Source organism: Vanessa tameamea, chromosome 13 (genome assembly GCF_037043105.1).
Source record: "Vanessa tameamea isolate UH-Manoa-2023 chromosome 13, ilVanTame1 primary haplotype, whole genome shotgun sequence".
In the NCBI taxonomy this organism is placed as follows: domain Eukaryota; kingdom Metazoa; phylum Arthropoda; class Insecta; order Lepidoptera; family Nymphalidae; genus Vanessa; species Vanessa tameamea.
Genome location: NC_087321.1, coordinates 1,689,890 through 1,708,858, shown reverse-complemented (window position 1 = coordinate 1,708,858; position 18,969 = coordinate 1,689,890). Strand labels below are relative to the sequence as shown.

Here is an 18,969-nt window from a genome sequence, read left to right as displayed (position 1 = left end):
GGTACTATACTTTTACATCATATAACCTTACTCGGACCTCTAAATATTGGTATAGACTATATCGGGTATCCTCACGATATCTTCGTTCACCATCGAGTACAGTGAATAAACAAGAGGCACATCAGTGATACCTGTCACACTTGAACCCAAAATCTTAATTAAGATTCAGATGCTCCAACGCATACTTAATTACTCACACATTGGTTTCAGCTGGCTGACAAGTTCGTCCTTAGTCCATTCCTTCTTGTCAGCCCATAGCGCGAGGCTGGGAGCCACGGTTGCAAGCTTGTTATCATCTGGGTATGGCACGTTCAGGTAGTGCACCAGGACTATGTCAGGGTTCTGAAATCGAAATAATTAGAAGAGTTCATCAAACTGTCATTTATCTTGAAGGAAACTGTAAATGTGCTTAACATGAATGAAAGTCATTTTCAATAAATAATAATTTATTCACTAGTTGGTATCGCCCTGTTTCGCTTACATTTGGGGGGGGATCTGTCATAGGTATAAGGTATTACGAGTAGCGTATGATCCATGTGGTTCAAGCTTGCTTCATACCAAATTTCATCAAATTCGATTCAGTGGTTTAGCTGTAAAAGCAAAACAGACAGACAGGACAGATAGATAGATAGATAGATAGATAGATATCAGACGGACAGAATTCCTTTCGCATTGATATTAGTACCAATGTATTACTTCTTCAGAAGCTTTGATTAATAACATTAAATCAAAACGAAAAATTCTAATTTATCAAAACCAAAATCTATTTAATGTGGAAAATTGACTAAAATGAACTTGTCGTTGGAAACAATATTGTATATACCATTATTATGGAACAATACTTTTCATCGATTTGCATATCATATTATAGCATGAAAATATATCAAGGATAATTTTCATCTCAAAAAAAGACTCGTACAAACTAGAAAAATAAGTATCTTGGGTACCACCCCTTGTAATAAACTAGATAAGTGAACTTAGTTGAAGGCAATACTTTTAAGCTTTGTAGAAGGAAGTGTATTGGTTAGCGGCTTACCAGTCTAGACTTTTGCGTATAAAAAACAGCTTTATCTTATTACTTTAACACAATGTTTCAAAATAAATATTAAATGCGTTAGTTGCTTTATTAATATCGATGGGTCCAATCCAAGGAGGCACCAAAGATTTTTCTTATTCTTAACTTGTATTCGTAAGAAATAACCTTTTATCTAAATAAAATTATACCATAGCATAGATAATGCTGCCGGCCGTTGAAATGCCTTTGACTGAAATCAATCAAATCATGCTTACCATAGCTTATTTAATTATAGGCCTTTGGGCAAGACTGTCTCTATAGGTACCACCTTATCATAACATATTCTACAGCAATATTTTGAGTAGCATTACTTCGTACCGTTGAGTTCCGGTTTGAAGGGTGAATGAGACATTATTACTACAGGAATAAGGGACATAACATCTTAGTTTCCAAGATTGGTGGCGCATTGGTGGTCTGAGGAATGATTACAATTTCTAACGATGCCAATGTCGATAGTGGTGACAACTTAACTTCATGGGGACTCCTTGTCAGCCAACGAATGATACAAAAATAAAATGTTAAAATTTCGATTTCGAGGTTTACGGGAAGTGATTCTAAATCAGCGTGCATGATTTGACCTAAACAAACTAACAAATATTGGAATATAAATAAAATCTTATACAAATCGAAAATTTTCGCGATGATTTCTGCCTTAGTACTATTAATTAAAAAAATATGAGTCATAAACATTGAAAAGGTATTGCGACCTATGACAGGTATAATAGTTATAACATAAATCGAAGCGTACCAGGAGATAATTTATTATAACAAACAAATGTGTTATTTTTTCATTTTATCTGACTATAAAATAACATAAAAATTTTAATCGACGTTTATTAAATGGTCCTTAAAGTTTTTATTGAAATTATATTAGGGAAACTACATTAACTCCTGTTAGTCCTCCATCCCTTATATCGGATTTTATATCAATAATTCGAAACATATTCAGTCCCATTTAAAAAAAAAAAAACAAGGACAGCAATACAATGTATTTGTATTGTATTCTATTAATAAAATTCCGCACGCAATATCTTTTAAGAAACGAAAAACAACAAACAAAATAAACGATATACGCGTATAAAAAAATATTAAAGCGTTCCCGCTCCGATGTTTAGTGATGTGAAGAGATTTAATGCAAGCACCATTCATAACGAAACGGAACGCATATAACGAGCGAAGTACGGGCTCATAAACTCCGAGGTTAAAATCGGGGAGAAAAAAAAACTAGGAATTCTGAGAATAAACCCGCCCCGACACCCCATAACAACCCCTAAATCGACTCTCACGCAGTTAAACAACGCAAAATAAGTAATACACAATATTTTAATTTTTAGCGCGAAAGACCGAATGTAAAACGGAGTGCGCCGTAATAACTATCCATTTGTCTTCAAAATGGCGGCAATAAACATGGCGGAATTATTTATGTAATGGCCGCTGGACAGGGTTGCCACTCGGCACGTGTGCTTTATTGTAGATATTGTGGTTTTTCATTAACTCGCCGCTAAAATGATAATTTGTTGTAAATAGTCCGAAAATGACACTGTTTTGCAAGGTGACCGCAATACGTTGACCTTGTTGATGGTATAAATGTTTATAACATTGTATTCATAATTCAATTGTAACTATTTAAATAAAGTCTTACTAAAATAAGATATATTATAAGAAAACCATAACTGCAACTAAAAAAATATGATTATAATAAAATTAACAACAAAGTCGTGACGACACTAGCATGTTTTCGAACTTTTCTTAAAATAGTTTTCTAAAAATAGCTGGAAATTTCTTTGTTTAAACTTATTATTATATTTTTAAGTGATCAAAAATTGCATCGAAATTTGATTTTTAATTTAATAGATTTCGAAGATAACAGAAACTGATGAGACTAAATTTGATAATTATTTTTGGCTAATCAGATTTCGTTATAATATTGACCAATTTGGTATTAAGTGACGTAACTTTGAAACTATTCAAAGTTCAAACTGATCAAGTATCGGTAGCTCGAAGTGGTAGGCATTTGTTCAAGATCGTGTGGGCACCTACCCACCGACTTAGTACATATTCTAAGGCAAAGAGCATTACTTAGCATTGTTGTGTTCCAGTTTGAAGGAAGAGCCAGTGTTACTAAAGGCACAAGAGACATAACATCTTAGTTTCCAAAATCGATGGATCACCAACGATGTCAGAGGGTTGTTTACTATTTTTTACAGTGCCAAAGTGTATGAGAGGTATAGACCCATTTATTAAACAGTCTCTAAGAATATTTTCAGAAACCTAATATTCATTTTAGTAATAATTATTAGAGCTATTACAAAAAATAAATTTAACATAATAAATTTACAATTTTATAAATCTTTAGTATTAAGATTTGCGCTATCGTCAGTTACTATTAACATCAGTATAATAACTAAAATTATTCATTACAGAAGTTTCTAAGATTTCTTTCTAAAATTAATAAAAACCATAACAACAATCCATCTATATCATTTTCAATTTTCATCAACGATATATTACGCGTTAGGACGTAAAACAAAAGCCTTCAACTCGAACATAAAATATATCTCATAATAACTTTTCACCATTATAACTTTCATTCTAAATCAATTTCCATTATTTGTAAATAAAAAAAAACTATCGTACGAACTGACCCGGTTTCGAAAAGATTTCCCTACGGACTATATATATTCAGATAGTCTATTTGAATGTCATAAATATTTAAGAATATTTATTGTTATTGTTAAATAAATACGCAACAGATATAAATTAGTACAAAAATCGTCGTTGTATTTATCTACGAGCTATATAGTTTATTGAGGTAGTTGTTTAGTATACGTATGTGGGTGGGTGTTAATAAAATATATGAACTCGTTTTGATGAGTTTAAATATACAATTAATAACCTTCAGATTGGAAACGTTCACACAAAATTCACACCTAGAAATTTTATGCTCAGATTTTCCGTAACCTTTTTTTTTCATTTGGATTTTTTTTTTTTATGATATCGGTAGGCATTCGAGCAAATGAGCCACCTGATGGTAAGTGGTCACCACCGCCCATAGACAATGGTGTTGTAAGAAATATTAACCCTTCCTGACATCACCAATGCGCTACCAACTTTGGGGACTAAGATGTTACGTACCTTGTGCCTGTAGTTACACTGGGTCACTCACCCTTCAAACCGGAACACAACAATACTAAGTACTGCTGTTTAGCGGTAGAATATCTGATGAGTTGGTGGTACCTACCCAGACGGGCTTGCACAAAGCCCTACAACCAAGTAAAATTTTCCTTTTATTTTATTTGAAAAATATTTTGTTGTTGTTGAAATATTTTCGCAGCCACCCCTCAATCTTTATAGATTTCATTGTTTAACGTTCATCCAGTTGTCAAGTTAGAGTTGCAATTTATTTAGATTTATGATTAAAAGTGATACTATAAGGCTAAATTCTAAAACATGCATTTCGGTGTTATCAGACTTAAAAATACTTTTTAATAATCAATTTATTAATAACAATAACAAAAATTACATTATAAAATAGTGAGCAAAATGATACAACATAATTTATTGTAATATTATTGTATCATCAACCGTTGATCAAAACAATCAAGCGAGCGACTAATTTAATATTGAATAGTGTTCTAGAAAGTTCTGTCAAATTATCTGATCAAAAATAATTACTGCGATATAGTTACATAATCTTAACATTACATAAAACTATACTAGCGGCAAGATACGATGGCCGTTTTGACACATTAAAAAAGTGATGTGAAATGTAAATTTATTATCGATATAATATATTCAAATCTTTGTTTTTTTGCAAGTAATTTAATTCAAGTTTTTGTTGCAAGTAGTATCTGATTGAAAAGGTTTAATAAAAAAAATATAAAATAAGTTTAAGTAATATATTCGAACGAAATCAATTTAAATCAAAAATTGGAATTAGAATGAATAACTTTATAAACACATTACATAAAAAAACACAAATATAACACCGACTACGAGGTCGAGTGTGAGAGTGTGACGTACACGTTTACGCAAAAAAATAAATAAAAAAGTTATCTTCGCGGTACCCTAATATTTGTAGTTTAGAAATCACAGTCGATAAATTTTATGACTAACTGCACGTCACTATTGACAATAAAGAACAACAATTTGCTCCTTTGATGTAATTATTTATTAAATACGAAACTTCATGAGCGGGCAAACGTCAAAACGGCCATCATAGCGTGCCGCTACTATAAGCATAAATACATTAATATTTCGTGTAATTATTATTAATTATTAGTAATATGTTTTTGCAAACGCATATCAGTTTTACTACATATTCCTCATCCGGCTGTGTGAAAAATGATACGTTTTACAACAGTTTAAATGTTATACTTATTAAATTTACATATACCAATAGCAGAGTTATCGGCCGTTGAGTAAATTATTTTCAAATCAATTCAGTAAAAATAATTCGCAATAGTATAAAAAAATATATCCATTTGGCTGTAGATCTTAATCGATATTGCCTTATATATTTTCCAGACTTCGATAGATATTATATTAACTGTTCAAATAACACTGATATGTACTAAGTATCTTAAACACAAAACAACCATTAGGTTACTATAATTCAATTGGTCTTAAATAAAATTTTCTTTGAGTCGTCACCGTGAGATGTCAAGTGCGCCGAGCACGATAATTCAAATTATGATTATATATTGACGACAAAAATTAAAAATAAGATTTTGTTCTATTTATAAAATAAAATTTGAATGTTTTGACGTTTCTGAACGTTATACTAAAAATAACCAAGTAGGTATTATATGTTATTAAAAACACTGCCCAATGGACTTTTCTTTGAAATAATTAAATACACAAATTTGAATTCATTTAATTGTACATTCAGACAAATGCTTGTAGGTAGCTTTTGTCATATTTGTCAGTTAATAATAAAATACATTTAATAACTCCTATAATAAACGAAAGGATTAAAATCATAAACCATAACATATAACATCAGTTATTAGTATCACATATAAAAACAATAGAAAAAAATATCATAAAGAAATTAGTATAATAGATACGCTTAATGAAACTTTTTCAAGAACATCCAAGACAGAAAAAAATAATTAAGCACGTACATTCATAAAAAATCTAATTTTCAAATATATTTATAATAAAAAAAAAAAAAAGGAAATTCTCCACTTCCGAAACGATGATTTAACTCTCAAAGTTTGATAGATTGATTGTCATCAATATTTCAGCGGTAGAAGTGTTCTCACTTCTACCGCTGATGTTCGGAATATATCACAGATGTTCGGAAAATTTCGAATCGAATCGATAAAGCTATCAATTTAACAAGCTTACCAAAGTTACCTCCTAGATGCTCGTATGATGTTATCCATTTATATATATTTCAGAGTGAATACGTTCCGTTTATTAACGAATATTTTAGGCTGCGTAGTTATAATCGAATTGTTGTATCAATTTTTTTTTAATAATTTGCCTGGTTGTAACTCTTCTCTATCCTTAAAGATTGGTATTCTAAGAAATTTTAACTATTCCTTAATCGTCAAAACGCTACCAATATTGGGCACTAAAATGATTTGTCCTTTGTGCTTTTAAATCGGAACACAACTATGGTAAGTATTGCCATTTGATGATAACACATGTGACAGCACTCAAGCGGGCTTCCATAATACCCGAACACCAAGTATGAAGCATTTTTAACATAGGAATAATGACGCATTGAGTAATATGCCTCATTTACAAATGTTCTTCCATGTAAGATTTAAATAAATCCATTGATTTGACAGTCAGTCAACTCCATAATGTTATTACGCTTGTAACCATTGTTTTATCGTCTCTTTAGAATATTTCTACTTGTATCAAATATCAAAGTGTACTCTATATCATTATAGAATTATATTTTGTTGTCAGTTAAAAAAATGTGATACTGTTTAATATTAAATCAAATAGAAAGAAAGAAGAAAAAGGTTGAGCTATTTTTTATAGATGATTTGATCAATTTGCTTATTAATTTTAATAAAATCATTTGACTATTGCTTCAACTTTACACAGATACAATTTCCAGATTTTTAATTCGTTCCCGTGACACAAACACCACAACAATTTAATATTACAATATAAAATTATTTACAATTGACATTAATAGTAAAGAAGCGCTGACCGTCATTATAAAATGGCATTTGGAAATACCATTAAACCCGCGGTAGGTTTAGGTTTCACGCCAAAATGTCGACGGGTAATTGAATTTCTGATTGCACCGTTGCACCCGAGTGTTCAGTGTAACAGGTGTCAATACTTGTGACATGTATTATAACACTTACATCTGCGAGTGTACTTTTCCACCACAGATTAAATTTTTCTTTGGAAGGGACATAATATGGCATATGAATTTCACCTTTGCATATCATTACAAAAAAAAAAAAAAACAATATATCCTTAAGGTCAATACATAATAGTATATACACATCACATTAACCCAGTGTTCATGTGACGTGTATATACACATACACGTGAAGTTGAATTCCAGGCAAACACCACTCATTTTCATGTGCTTAATATGTGTTTTGTAATTCACATTGTTTGGCTGTAAAAAATCGCATTGTAGGGCGGTGTTGAAATAAGACTAAACCTTTTCCTTAAAAAAAGAAAGGAAGCTTTAATTCTTTAATTAGGAATGTCGAACGATACTTTATTTTAACTTAGTTTAAAAAACTAATTCTTTAGATAGTTGTTTTTGTATATTTTTTCATTGTTATTTATATATTGAATATTATATTTATACGACTCGCCACACACGGGTACGATTTGTTATTCATAAAGAAAACGAGAAGTGTGCTTAGCAAGAAAATATTTATTGTGTATGTTTATTTTTATAAAGTTTATATAATTATGTAATCAATGAGAAATATGAATATTAATTTTATTGTTAAACTTCGATCAAAACATTCTGTCCGGTTAACATTTTACTGTAACAGCCGACCGAAAACGTTTTTTTTTTTCGTTGCTCATTGTTTGGAAACGTTGATATGATATTACATAGTTATCTGAATGAGGACAAATAAGAATTAATTGGAGAAAATGGCTTCACAATTAACATACATAATCAGCCTGTAAATTTCCCACTGCTGGGCTAAGGCCTCTTCTCCCGTTGAGGAGAAGGTATGGAGCTTATTCCACCACGCTGCTCCAATGCGGGTTGGTGGAATACACATGTGGCAGAATTTCGTTGAAATTAGACACATGCAGGTTTCCTCACGATGTTTTCCTTCACCGCCGAGCACGAGATGAATTATAAACAAATTAAGCACATGTAAATTCAGTGGTACATGCCTGGGTTTGAACCCGAAATCATCGGTTAAGATGCACGCGTTCTAACCACTGGGCCATCTCGGCTTCACAATTAATTTTCGCTAACTTGTAATAGATCAAACAAAAATTTGTTCTTGAGCGTGTACCCTAAAATGTAGACACAAGAATTTTTGTAGGTATTTTTAAAAATTACTATTTATCTATTTTATTTGATGTCTCCTAACAAACAAAGCACCGTCATATTTCAGACATTTTGTCGAAAATATTTACAATGTATCTATACAAATCATGCTCAGTTATTGCTCTTTTTAATCGTGAAAGCTTTAGCAAAATCAATTGGACGATTTAGAAGAATAAAACGGAGAAACACGGACTTCATTTTTATACATCAATGTTCGTACTTTTAGAACTAATTTAATAACTTAAATGAATACTCATTCAAGATTTCATTCAATAATACGTTCAATTAAACCCTACAATTAAATTATTAGTATGTTTCTTAAACAAATACATGTCAGAGATTCGATCAAACAAAAAGTTTTCTAACATTTTTTCGTTTCAACGTGATACCACTTTTAATCTTATTTTGTTCTAGACGGCACAGCCGCATTTAAAATGTATGAATCTAGCCCCGTGACTATCATATCCGATAATATTCCTCATATTTGATAAATCATACCGGTATACGGTATTAGCGGTCACTTCCGATGTTACCGAAAGGCTTATTCAGTATTACCGGATTCCAGTTACAACCGGTATTGAAACTGGATTATTCCAGTAAACTACGTTATGTGTGACATTATTACTAAATCCTATTAGAGATCGACCTTTAGAACAGACACATCTTAACTGTATGCTGTATATGTATCACGTGGAACAGAGTTACATGATTAAATTTATAGTCACGTAGTAGTACTTACGGTAAATAATTGTATTTCATAAAAGAGTGACTTATCTTCTCTTTGATTTGCGTAAACTTTTCAATATGGTTTTCTTTCATGAAACTCTTTTTATCTTGGAAAATATATGATGATTCTATCGTAGGTAAAATGAGATTATTTTAAATATCTTATATAGCAAGCACGACCGTTTTGAAATTTATTTTTTCTATTAATATTATGTTTGATGTGTAACATCTTCCCTCCCAGTATTTCCGAGAAAACGCCACGACGCCAATGTATAAACGCTTAAAAATCTCAAATTCAGAGCTAGGATCGAAAGCATCGAAATCAAATTAAGCCTTCGACGTTCCTTTACAAGTCGGAGTTATTCCGCCAATTTGGACACAACTCGCCATGTCACTGAGATTTTTCTTTGATGTTTAAAACGAAAAAAGAGTATTTTATGTTTTCGAAAAATCTTTTGGAGAAATGCCATTTTCACAGATATTTTAAAATCTAGAATAAATTAGCAATGGATTGTTAATACGTTGCATATTCATAAGTTGTCATAACAGGCGTTAGTTCTTGTAATTCTTGTATGGCGGTCACTGAATATCAGCGTTGAAACCCGAGATCGCAATGTATAGGATATTAGGTTGTAAACATAATCTGAGTTCTGATGTATCGTTGCTTGTTCAATCCTATTTCGAATCGCTCGTTTGGTTTTCAACATTTTGGTAATGTTTTTATATTGTTGGTAAATATTTACAGCAACTATAACACCCTGTAAATGTCCTCCTCTCTATTTAAGAGGAAGAGTTTTGGAGCTTATTCCACCACGCTGCTCTAATGGGGGTTGGTGGATAGACATGTGACAAAATTTCCTTTCGACGAGCACGAGACGAATTGTTAACATACATGAATTACATACAAATTCAGAGCTGCTTACCTGGGTTTGAACCCGCAGTCATCGGTTAAATGAGTTCTAACCACTAGGCCGCCTCAGCTCAATATATATAATTAATAAATTCCTAACATTTACGAGCACTTTAAAGTAATTTAAACACACCTATTCCTTTCATGTCAAATCTCCAACCTTGAGTTTGTCTGAACGAATCACTATTAAACCATATAACTAACTTATTGTAGGAGCGTATTTATTATGACAGATGTATGCGTCTTATATGTGTGTGCAATAAAATATATTATATCCAACGATGTCAATAAACATAAATAAATATAAATAAATATTGGACAACATCACATACATTACTCTGATCCCAGTGTAAGTAGCTAAAGCACTTGTGTTATGGAAAATCAGAAGTAACGACGGTACCACATACACCCAGACCCAAGACAATATAGAAAACTAATGAACTTTTTCTACATCGACTCGGCCGGGAATCGAACCCGGGACCTCGGAGTGGCGTACCCATGAAAACCGGTGTACACACTACTCGACCACGGAGGTCGTCAAAACATAAAACTTTTACTCTGTATAGACAGCAGTTTGGTATAATTATCTATACAGGACATTCGGAATGCCGAGAGTAGAGACGACATGCATTAACAACGAGCTGTCAACCATGAGGCTTAAGTTGTCACTCGTGCCATTACATCGACTACCTTACACAATAAGGAGAATGAATGAGTGAGTGAACGCCACGGATAGTATTTATCTATATATAATGAGGCAAAGACAAAACAGCTAAGTACCTTTGCCTTTGATATTTTTTTTTTAGTAGCCTTTTACGTGGTTTCGTTTTGACGGTAAAACATTTGGAAATAAAGGGCGTAATAATGTGCAAATTCATAGAACATATTTTTCAGATTCCCAATTAGGATTGTATTATGACAGTATTGATCGTTTTCGATTACTGCGCTAAGACATTTTCTCATTTGCTGTACGGGTTTTGATTGATCATTTTTTATATGACCTTGAATATGATAATATTTTATAATACATATTATTTAACTTCAAATGTATTCAAATATATTTAATATAAAATTTTAATAAGAATATTACCTGTAAGAGCCAGTAACATCTTCGATGGAATGTTGGCAGGATGGCTGAATGGACGTAACACCCGTAGATGCACTGTAAATAAAATAAAAAAAAGTTTCAGACACACATACATAGGTATAGAGGGTAAACACACACAGAGGTTTGTTGATCACAATACGAAGACTTAAATTTTTGGGCACGTATTTTTTTTTTGTTTCATTAGCTGATACGATTTTTTTTCCTAGCATTTTGTAGATAAAGAGATCTACTGTTTTTGGGCACACTTTACACTTGGTCTTGTTTAATTAAAACACCAAGTATAATAATATAATATTGTAAGGATTTGTCAGGAAATAACTATAGCAACGCAAAAATAAATACGACCCTCTGTTTTTCATATCTGCCAGAAATATAAACTAACTAATATAACTTTCAATGCTAACTATGGGATCTTAGACGTTGATCCTTATACCTGTAACAATACTGGTTAGTTATCCTTTAAACCGTAACAAGGCAATACAAAGCAATGCTGTTGTACGGTAGAATAAATTAGTCTGGTATATAGATGGGCTTTTTCACAAGGCTTTACCACTAGTATACTAGTAACATCATTGTTGATGTGCCAGGAGGTATTTTCTTCATAGCCTAACAACGACAAATAGATAAACTATTTTCTTACAAATACTAATAATTGTCAAAAATCCTACCTTGAACCATACAAAGCTCTCAACGGCCACAACTGAATATATTATTCAACGTACGCGATCCGACCACGTATTAGTTTGGCTATGCAAGAGGGAACTTTGACCACAAATATTATACTTTCAAATTTTTATTCTGAACATCGCTCAGGACGGACTAGCCACGCAAAGTGATTGTGAGAATAAAAAAAATTCACGATGTTCAAAATTCGAACGATGCTTCGAATGATTGAAATATTTTTAAAAATTTTACAAGGAATTTAAGCATTCAAATTTCTACGGAGAATTTTTTTAAATTCGTAAGCAAATTGACCCTACCTACACTATCAAAACATGTGTGACCATAAATGGCAATGTTCCTTTTTGTACACAACTCCATTTATTTACTTGAATAAATTATGTAGAAGCCAATTATATCGTTAAAGAATTATCTTCCAGTCAATGTGCAAAGGCTAATCTTATTTGATGCTTGTATTTAACTCTTTGTATTTATTTAAATATTCAGTAAGGGTCGCGTTCACACGGTCACACAGAAGCAAATATGCCTCATTTATTTATATGATGCATGTGATTGGTTGTTAATAGAGAAAAAGAAAAACATTGATTACTTACCAAACAAAAGTATCTGAACATCTACAACATTTAAAACCTGTATTTAATACTTTAAACGTCATAACGAACACTATTTAACAAACCAGTAACAAGTAAAACAATCATTTCGAAATGAAGCCCTCAGCTGAAGTGCACGTTGTAATAGCCCTCGACAAACTGTAAATTACGCTCTTTGCATTCTGTTATTGGTATATAATGCGTTAATAAATAACTCGAAAACTAATTTTGCTAAATTAATTACCATTTAAACTTGAGGGTGAACAAAATTGAGGACTACCACTGATTATAGCCAATTTATCCTTCAAAAGCTTTTAATTATTGGATTTCGATGACGAAATGATATTGGTATGGTCGTAAGAAAAAATATCACATTTTATAGGAGGTTTAATTTCTACTGTTTTTATTAAATTACGTTTTTCATTAGCATCAACTTTAGAAGTACATATTTATTATTTAATTACATATTCAGCGACATTCTTCTGAATTTTATAGCATTATACAAAAAATATATATATATAAAGATAAAGTAAAACTAAGTTACTAACTATTATCATTTATCGAATGACAAACATCTACCAAAACCCTCGAACAGTTTAAAATAATCTTCGACGTTACAGTCGAATAAAAATAATCCCTTCAAAGAAAATGACGTAAAAATTCAGCTAGTTTTAGCAAAAACCGAATCATCAATCTAATGAAACGATTCACCCACAATCCGCTCATTTGGGGTCCAGTCCAATCGAATAGATAACCTATAAACCTGGCAAATGGACGGGCCTAAATCGTTTCAACTGCCGAATCGTATTTTGTGGCACCATTCCACCCAATAACCGGTACTGAAGTGGATTTTTCGGTTAGGATTTCCGTATGATATTTGCTATAAGGTTTAAGTGTTGAGAGAGTTACGGATGGCGTGTTTTCATGTTTGTTTAGAATACCCTGGGTGCGAATAGTTCGATATATTTTAGAAATACCTTTAAACACGAGTGAATCTTGGGAATGGTTGTTTAATTGATTCGTGTTGGTGTTTTATCATTATTTTTCATAAAAATGTGGATACGCCAGGATGATTAATTTATTTGTTCGTGAATGTTTTTTACAATGTGTACATAATTGATATATACATACGATTGTACTACAGTTAGATCATATATCATAGTTACTTGATAATAATAATAAGGGTCCAGTTTAAAAAGGGGTACTTTAGAGCTGAAACAATATTTGTAGAATATAATCAATCTTTAATTGTATTTGTGTATTAAGTAATTCCTTATAAATTATTTAATTTAATTATCGAAAATCAAACAGAAGGTTATTTTTTAACATATGTTTTTTTTTTAATTTGATTGTTCCGCGATCATTGGTAACTATAATTATAAAGCCTGTCACAGTTAAAACACTATTGCAGTAAGAACTTCTTGTACATATCATAAGCGTTCTTATGAAATATTTTCTTAACAATAAATGTCTTAAGTTCTATTCTTGTGCCATGGAATAATACAATGCTTGTCCGTGAGTGAATTAGACTTTTACGACTCAAACCAATCCAATATATTTAACGCTAATCTACAAACATACATTATATGAGAAAAATCTTTGATTCAGTTGGTGTGATATATTTTACGAGAAAACATGAAATTATTTGACGTGGTGTAGTTTAAAATCTTGAAGTAGAGACTTTACAAAATAAATGTCGAATGAAAGTATAAAAAAAAAACTTAATAACATATATACTGTAAAATCAATTTTCATCTTTGTATGATTTGATGCAGGGATTCAAGATTATAAACATATACATCATACATTAGAGAAAGAAAACATTATTTAATGCTATCAAAAAAATCACTTTAAAAAAGAACTAAAAAAATATTTTTTTACATTATTTTACATTATTCAAATATCAAAACTATTCATTCGAAATATAGCTAGCAACACAATGTGGTAACAAAACATCCCTCTAAAGTCTAGAAACTTCATAATAAATTCAATGACAGACGAAAACAGATTTTGGTATCAGAGCTGCATTTAATTAGGCTCCACCACTAAGCCAGCAGATATTTATTGGAATTTAAATTAATACGGAATTTCAAATTACTTCCGACTATGTTTTATTACAGCATTCGAGTTTTTGATAATTTCTGAAAAGATGAACGAAGTCTGATATGAAATAAATAATAGGTATGAGGAATGAGTGAAATATGTTTTTATACGTATGATATTGATAAGCGAAAAAAGGCACCTTTTTATGCTACAGTTGATAACCGCTGCCTCTTGACATTGGCACCGTAAGTAACTACTGAGTTTCGTATAAAGTTTATTCAATATATTATATAGAATTCATTTTAAAGGTACTTACAAAATATAAACTGATAAATAATCCCATTTATTGCATTGAACGGTTCACATACAAACAGAAACGATTCTTTAAACACTTGACTCATAAGAGTGATTTAGAACCGACTTAAAGCGGCTCTCCGTATCCCTACCAGCACCCTCAAGTCACGTACAGCCGGTAGACAAAGCTAGTTTTCAATATAATTTATCACCCTGGCAACTTGATCAGATTGTGTCTCTTTTGATATTATTTTTAATTAAAGATTTTATTTATTTATGATACAGTAGTTGGTATAAAAAACTAATCTCCTTTAGTCTGCCTTTAGGCTAGTCAGAACTACATGGAGGCATTAATATACGTACAACGTATAACTAAAGAATAAAACAGAACTCAAACATAAAAAATAAATCAAAATTAAATCAAAATTTGAAATAAACTAACATTTATTTATAAGAAATTGTATTTCTATTTCCTATTTAATTTCTCTCTTTCTTTTTATTTCGATTTAATTTTTGTATTATCGATGGCAATTTTCAGCGTATAATCAGTTTAAATTACATATATAATACGTTGTTTTGGCAACATTTGTGTGTCGATTGAAAATCAGCTACTTAGTCTACGACCTTTTTAACAGCACATGTGATATTTTTTAACTTTTATATTCATATTTTTCCGTCCCCTTTTTTTTATATCACTGTTTAAAGCTTCGATGATAAACATCAGTATTATTTTCAAATTTAAATGCGTATAATTCTAATTAGCTTAATCATTTTATATATATTATGTTCGTAACAATTAAAAGTATTTAAATAATGATCTACATATTAAAACTTGTTCTTAACATTTAATGCTTACTGCTTGAAATATTTGCTTTTCTCTTTAAAATAAAATAATTTCAAATGTGTTTCTGATCAAAGTAATATTAAATTAAAATTTATAATGTTAAACAAAAGTAATTTTTCGAACATTCGACGTGAAAATATTTAAAAATCTTCTGAAAAATATCAACGATATTTTCAATAATAAGAAGAATAATTTTCTGCGATCTTAAATCATGAGAACGTTCGTCGTCGTCGCTCCACCCTTAAGTCACGTACGGCTTGCAGTTTAGAGGCAGTCAAAGCTCGTAGTTGGTATAATTTATCACACGCTCTCTTATCTCGATCAATCACCAATGCTTCAATTTGTACGTGAATCATGTCTAGAGAACGTCTCTCTGATTATGTGAGCTATAACTGAATTTTTTAGGATATTTTGTATGGTAAAGACATGATTTGCTTTAAATATAAAATAACTCGTGATCTACAAACGTATGAATATATTCAATAAAACTTCCTATTCATTTAACGACAATATTCAATACAGCCTCCTATTGATTGCCTCGTTGGTCTAGATATAGCCAATTGCAGACTGCGATGCTTCAGATCTTAAATTGAAGCCCCAGGTCGGGTTGATGAAAAGTTTTCCATTTGAAAATTCTCAGTAATAGCCCGGATCAGGAAGATGGAAGGGACTCCCTCGTTCGGAAAACACGTTAATTCGTTGGTCCTGCACCTGATCTGTTACTGGTCGTTTCGGATTAGCCGTCCTATCTGATTATAAGACTGCATCATAGACAAAGGTCGAAATCCGTCAAGTTTTTCAGAGACTTCCCGAAAGAGTAACAACTGAGTTTATTTGCGAATATAATTCACTGCGAACTAATGGAAGCGGTAATGAATCGAAATTTCTTGTAATAAATTATTTCTTGATATGATTTGATTCAAGTCAATTCGCTTTTATGAAGGAATCGAACGAGAAATTAATAATTCAAATTTAACTTTAAGATCTTCTGATAGTTTCATGTCATAATTAGAAGTGAAATACATAGTGAATACCTACGTACGTACACGTGTCGTTTGAAATTCGGTCACATCCACCAACGTGTCAATATCAATTCGAGCAAAGTGGTAAAGTAAGCTCCTCTAGGGAATAAAAGGATATAGCCTGGCAATGGAACACATACAGGCTGTTACTTAACCTTTAATTCTTTATAAAATAAAATGCAAATCGAAGCTAAAAGTCATTTAATTAAATCTCCAAAAGCTATTTATCAAAGTCAATGCATCTTCGTATTCTGAAAATAATTCACTTTTAACTCCGCAGCCTTTTAAAAAGGCATCTGCATCCTCAGAGCCAGTTAAAATATCTACGGCCGTACCTAAAACGCGTACACCTGTTCAGGTAGTCTCTGTAAAATGTTATTTGAGTGTGATTCCGTGTGACATTTCTTACTTCAAGTGTACTGAGTTGGATCTGAGCCAAATATCTGTTTTTCCACCAACCAGCTTAGACGTAAAGGTGTCACAGATCTACGATAAATGATATCCGAATGTTTGAAGATTGTAGTTACTGAATTGGTGTTTTCCGAAAATTTTATGAATAAATTTTGGGTATTATATTCTCCAGGAATGGTGTACATATCTTTATTCAATTCATAAAACGTCATGGCTTAACTCACGCTCTGCAGATTTGTGCACAGTTGAAGTCACGTTGTCTTATCATTTCTAAATCATTTAACTTTAAAAAGATAAAATGAGAAATGAGAGACCGGGAAGCAACTCAAGGAAACACACTATGGATAAATAATTTAAAATAGAAAATAAACTCGTTATTTTCCTATATGCGATTACGGCAAAAATAAGTAACACAAACTTGTACAAATTCAAATCGTTTATATTAATTATATTCCTTGCGTGTCAAACACTTTTCTGTGATCGTTATAACGATAACATTATTACATATGCAAAGTTTTAACCTTTGCGAATTTTCGCCAGTAACCACCCACCAATCGTTTGACTTTACAAGATCAATATTATTGATTTCTTACTTATACTACAAACATGGACCATATAGTGTAAAATATTCTGGTAAAACCAAAAAATATTGTCGTTAATGTAGCTGATAAACTTTGATGCCCGCATAGTAGGACCAACCATCAGGTCTGTCTCCGAAGAGACCAAGTGGGTATCGCTGATTTTAAGTGTACTTTCTAGTCTCCCATTTTATTGGAAGAAACGTTCAATAATATTTTTTTGGCAAAATAATAAAATATGCTCTGACAAATAACTGACATAATTATATCATTAAATTAAAGATGTTCTATAAAATAAATTCACGCAGATACTTAAAGTAACAATGATTGAACTTGATTTAGACACCTATATTATTCTGTCTGAACACGATATTATCAGTACTCCATTGTACCGTTCACTTAAAATATCTAGCTTCATTTTAATTATACTTTACGTAAATTGATTGTAAGCATTTCTAGATACTTCAGCTGCGACATCAAAAGGTTCTTATTCCCTATTAACGGAAATATATTTAGTCCGACGCCTGCCCTCTACAACGCTCAACTTTTAATGAAGGCACTTCAAACGCCACGTAGGTTTGGTACCTATGTATAAATTGTAGGGTTTAAGCTTACCAAATGTTGCTTTAAATCGCTTTACTGAGTAATACTGAAGATGATCAAATGTTTTCAATCATGTTTATCAAAATTTAACAAGTGATAATAATTCATAATTTTCAGGTATAGCGAGGAGATTAAAAAGTTATGAAGTCGCCGTTAAGAATTGCCACGTAGATTTGGTAACTATAAATTAAGTTTAGTATTATAGTTTTGCCAAATGTTGCTTTTAATAAAAAGTGACCAAATTTCAACGACCAAAGCTTTTCAATAGTTAAAAATACAGTCTAATAAGTAATTAACTTTTATCGGTATCGAATAATCTAGTCGTCTTGTACTAATCAACTGGAAGGGCATTTTTTTTAACTTTTTATTCTTTTGTATAAATATTGTGTCTGTATGCTTCAACATCCAATAGAATAACAATCAAGTTATTTATCAAAAAAAGAGGAGATTCTCAATTGGGATGATGATGATTATATTTTTGATGTTTTTTTTTATGCAAAAGTATTTATTTTTTGTTGGAAAGAGGTTTATGCCGACATGTTCCCATTTAAATTTCGTAAAGATGTTGAGTTTGCAGATC

The 18,969-nt window shown here is 31.4% G+C and overlaps 1 protein-coding gene across 1 annotated transcript in view; it reads right to left on the bottom strand.

The window, feature by feature from the left end:
- The window catches only part of Camta (Calmodulin-binding transcription activator), a 130,208-nt gene that overhangs the window by 14,818 nt on the left and 96,421 nt on the right, over nucleotides 1–18,969 (bottom strand). Inside the window, exons 4-5 of the mRNA XM_026636319.2 lie at nucleotides 11,306–11,377; nucleotides 198–342 (exon numbers count right to left, since the gene is read on the bottom strand). Of these exons, the coding sequence (XP_026492104.1) occupies nucleotides 198–342; nucleotides 11,306–11,377 (217 nt within the window). The remainder of the gene's footprint in view (nucleotides 1–197; nucleotides 343–11,305; nucleotides 11,378–18,969) is intronic.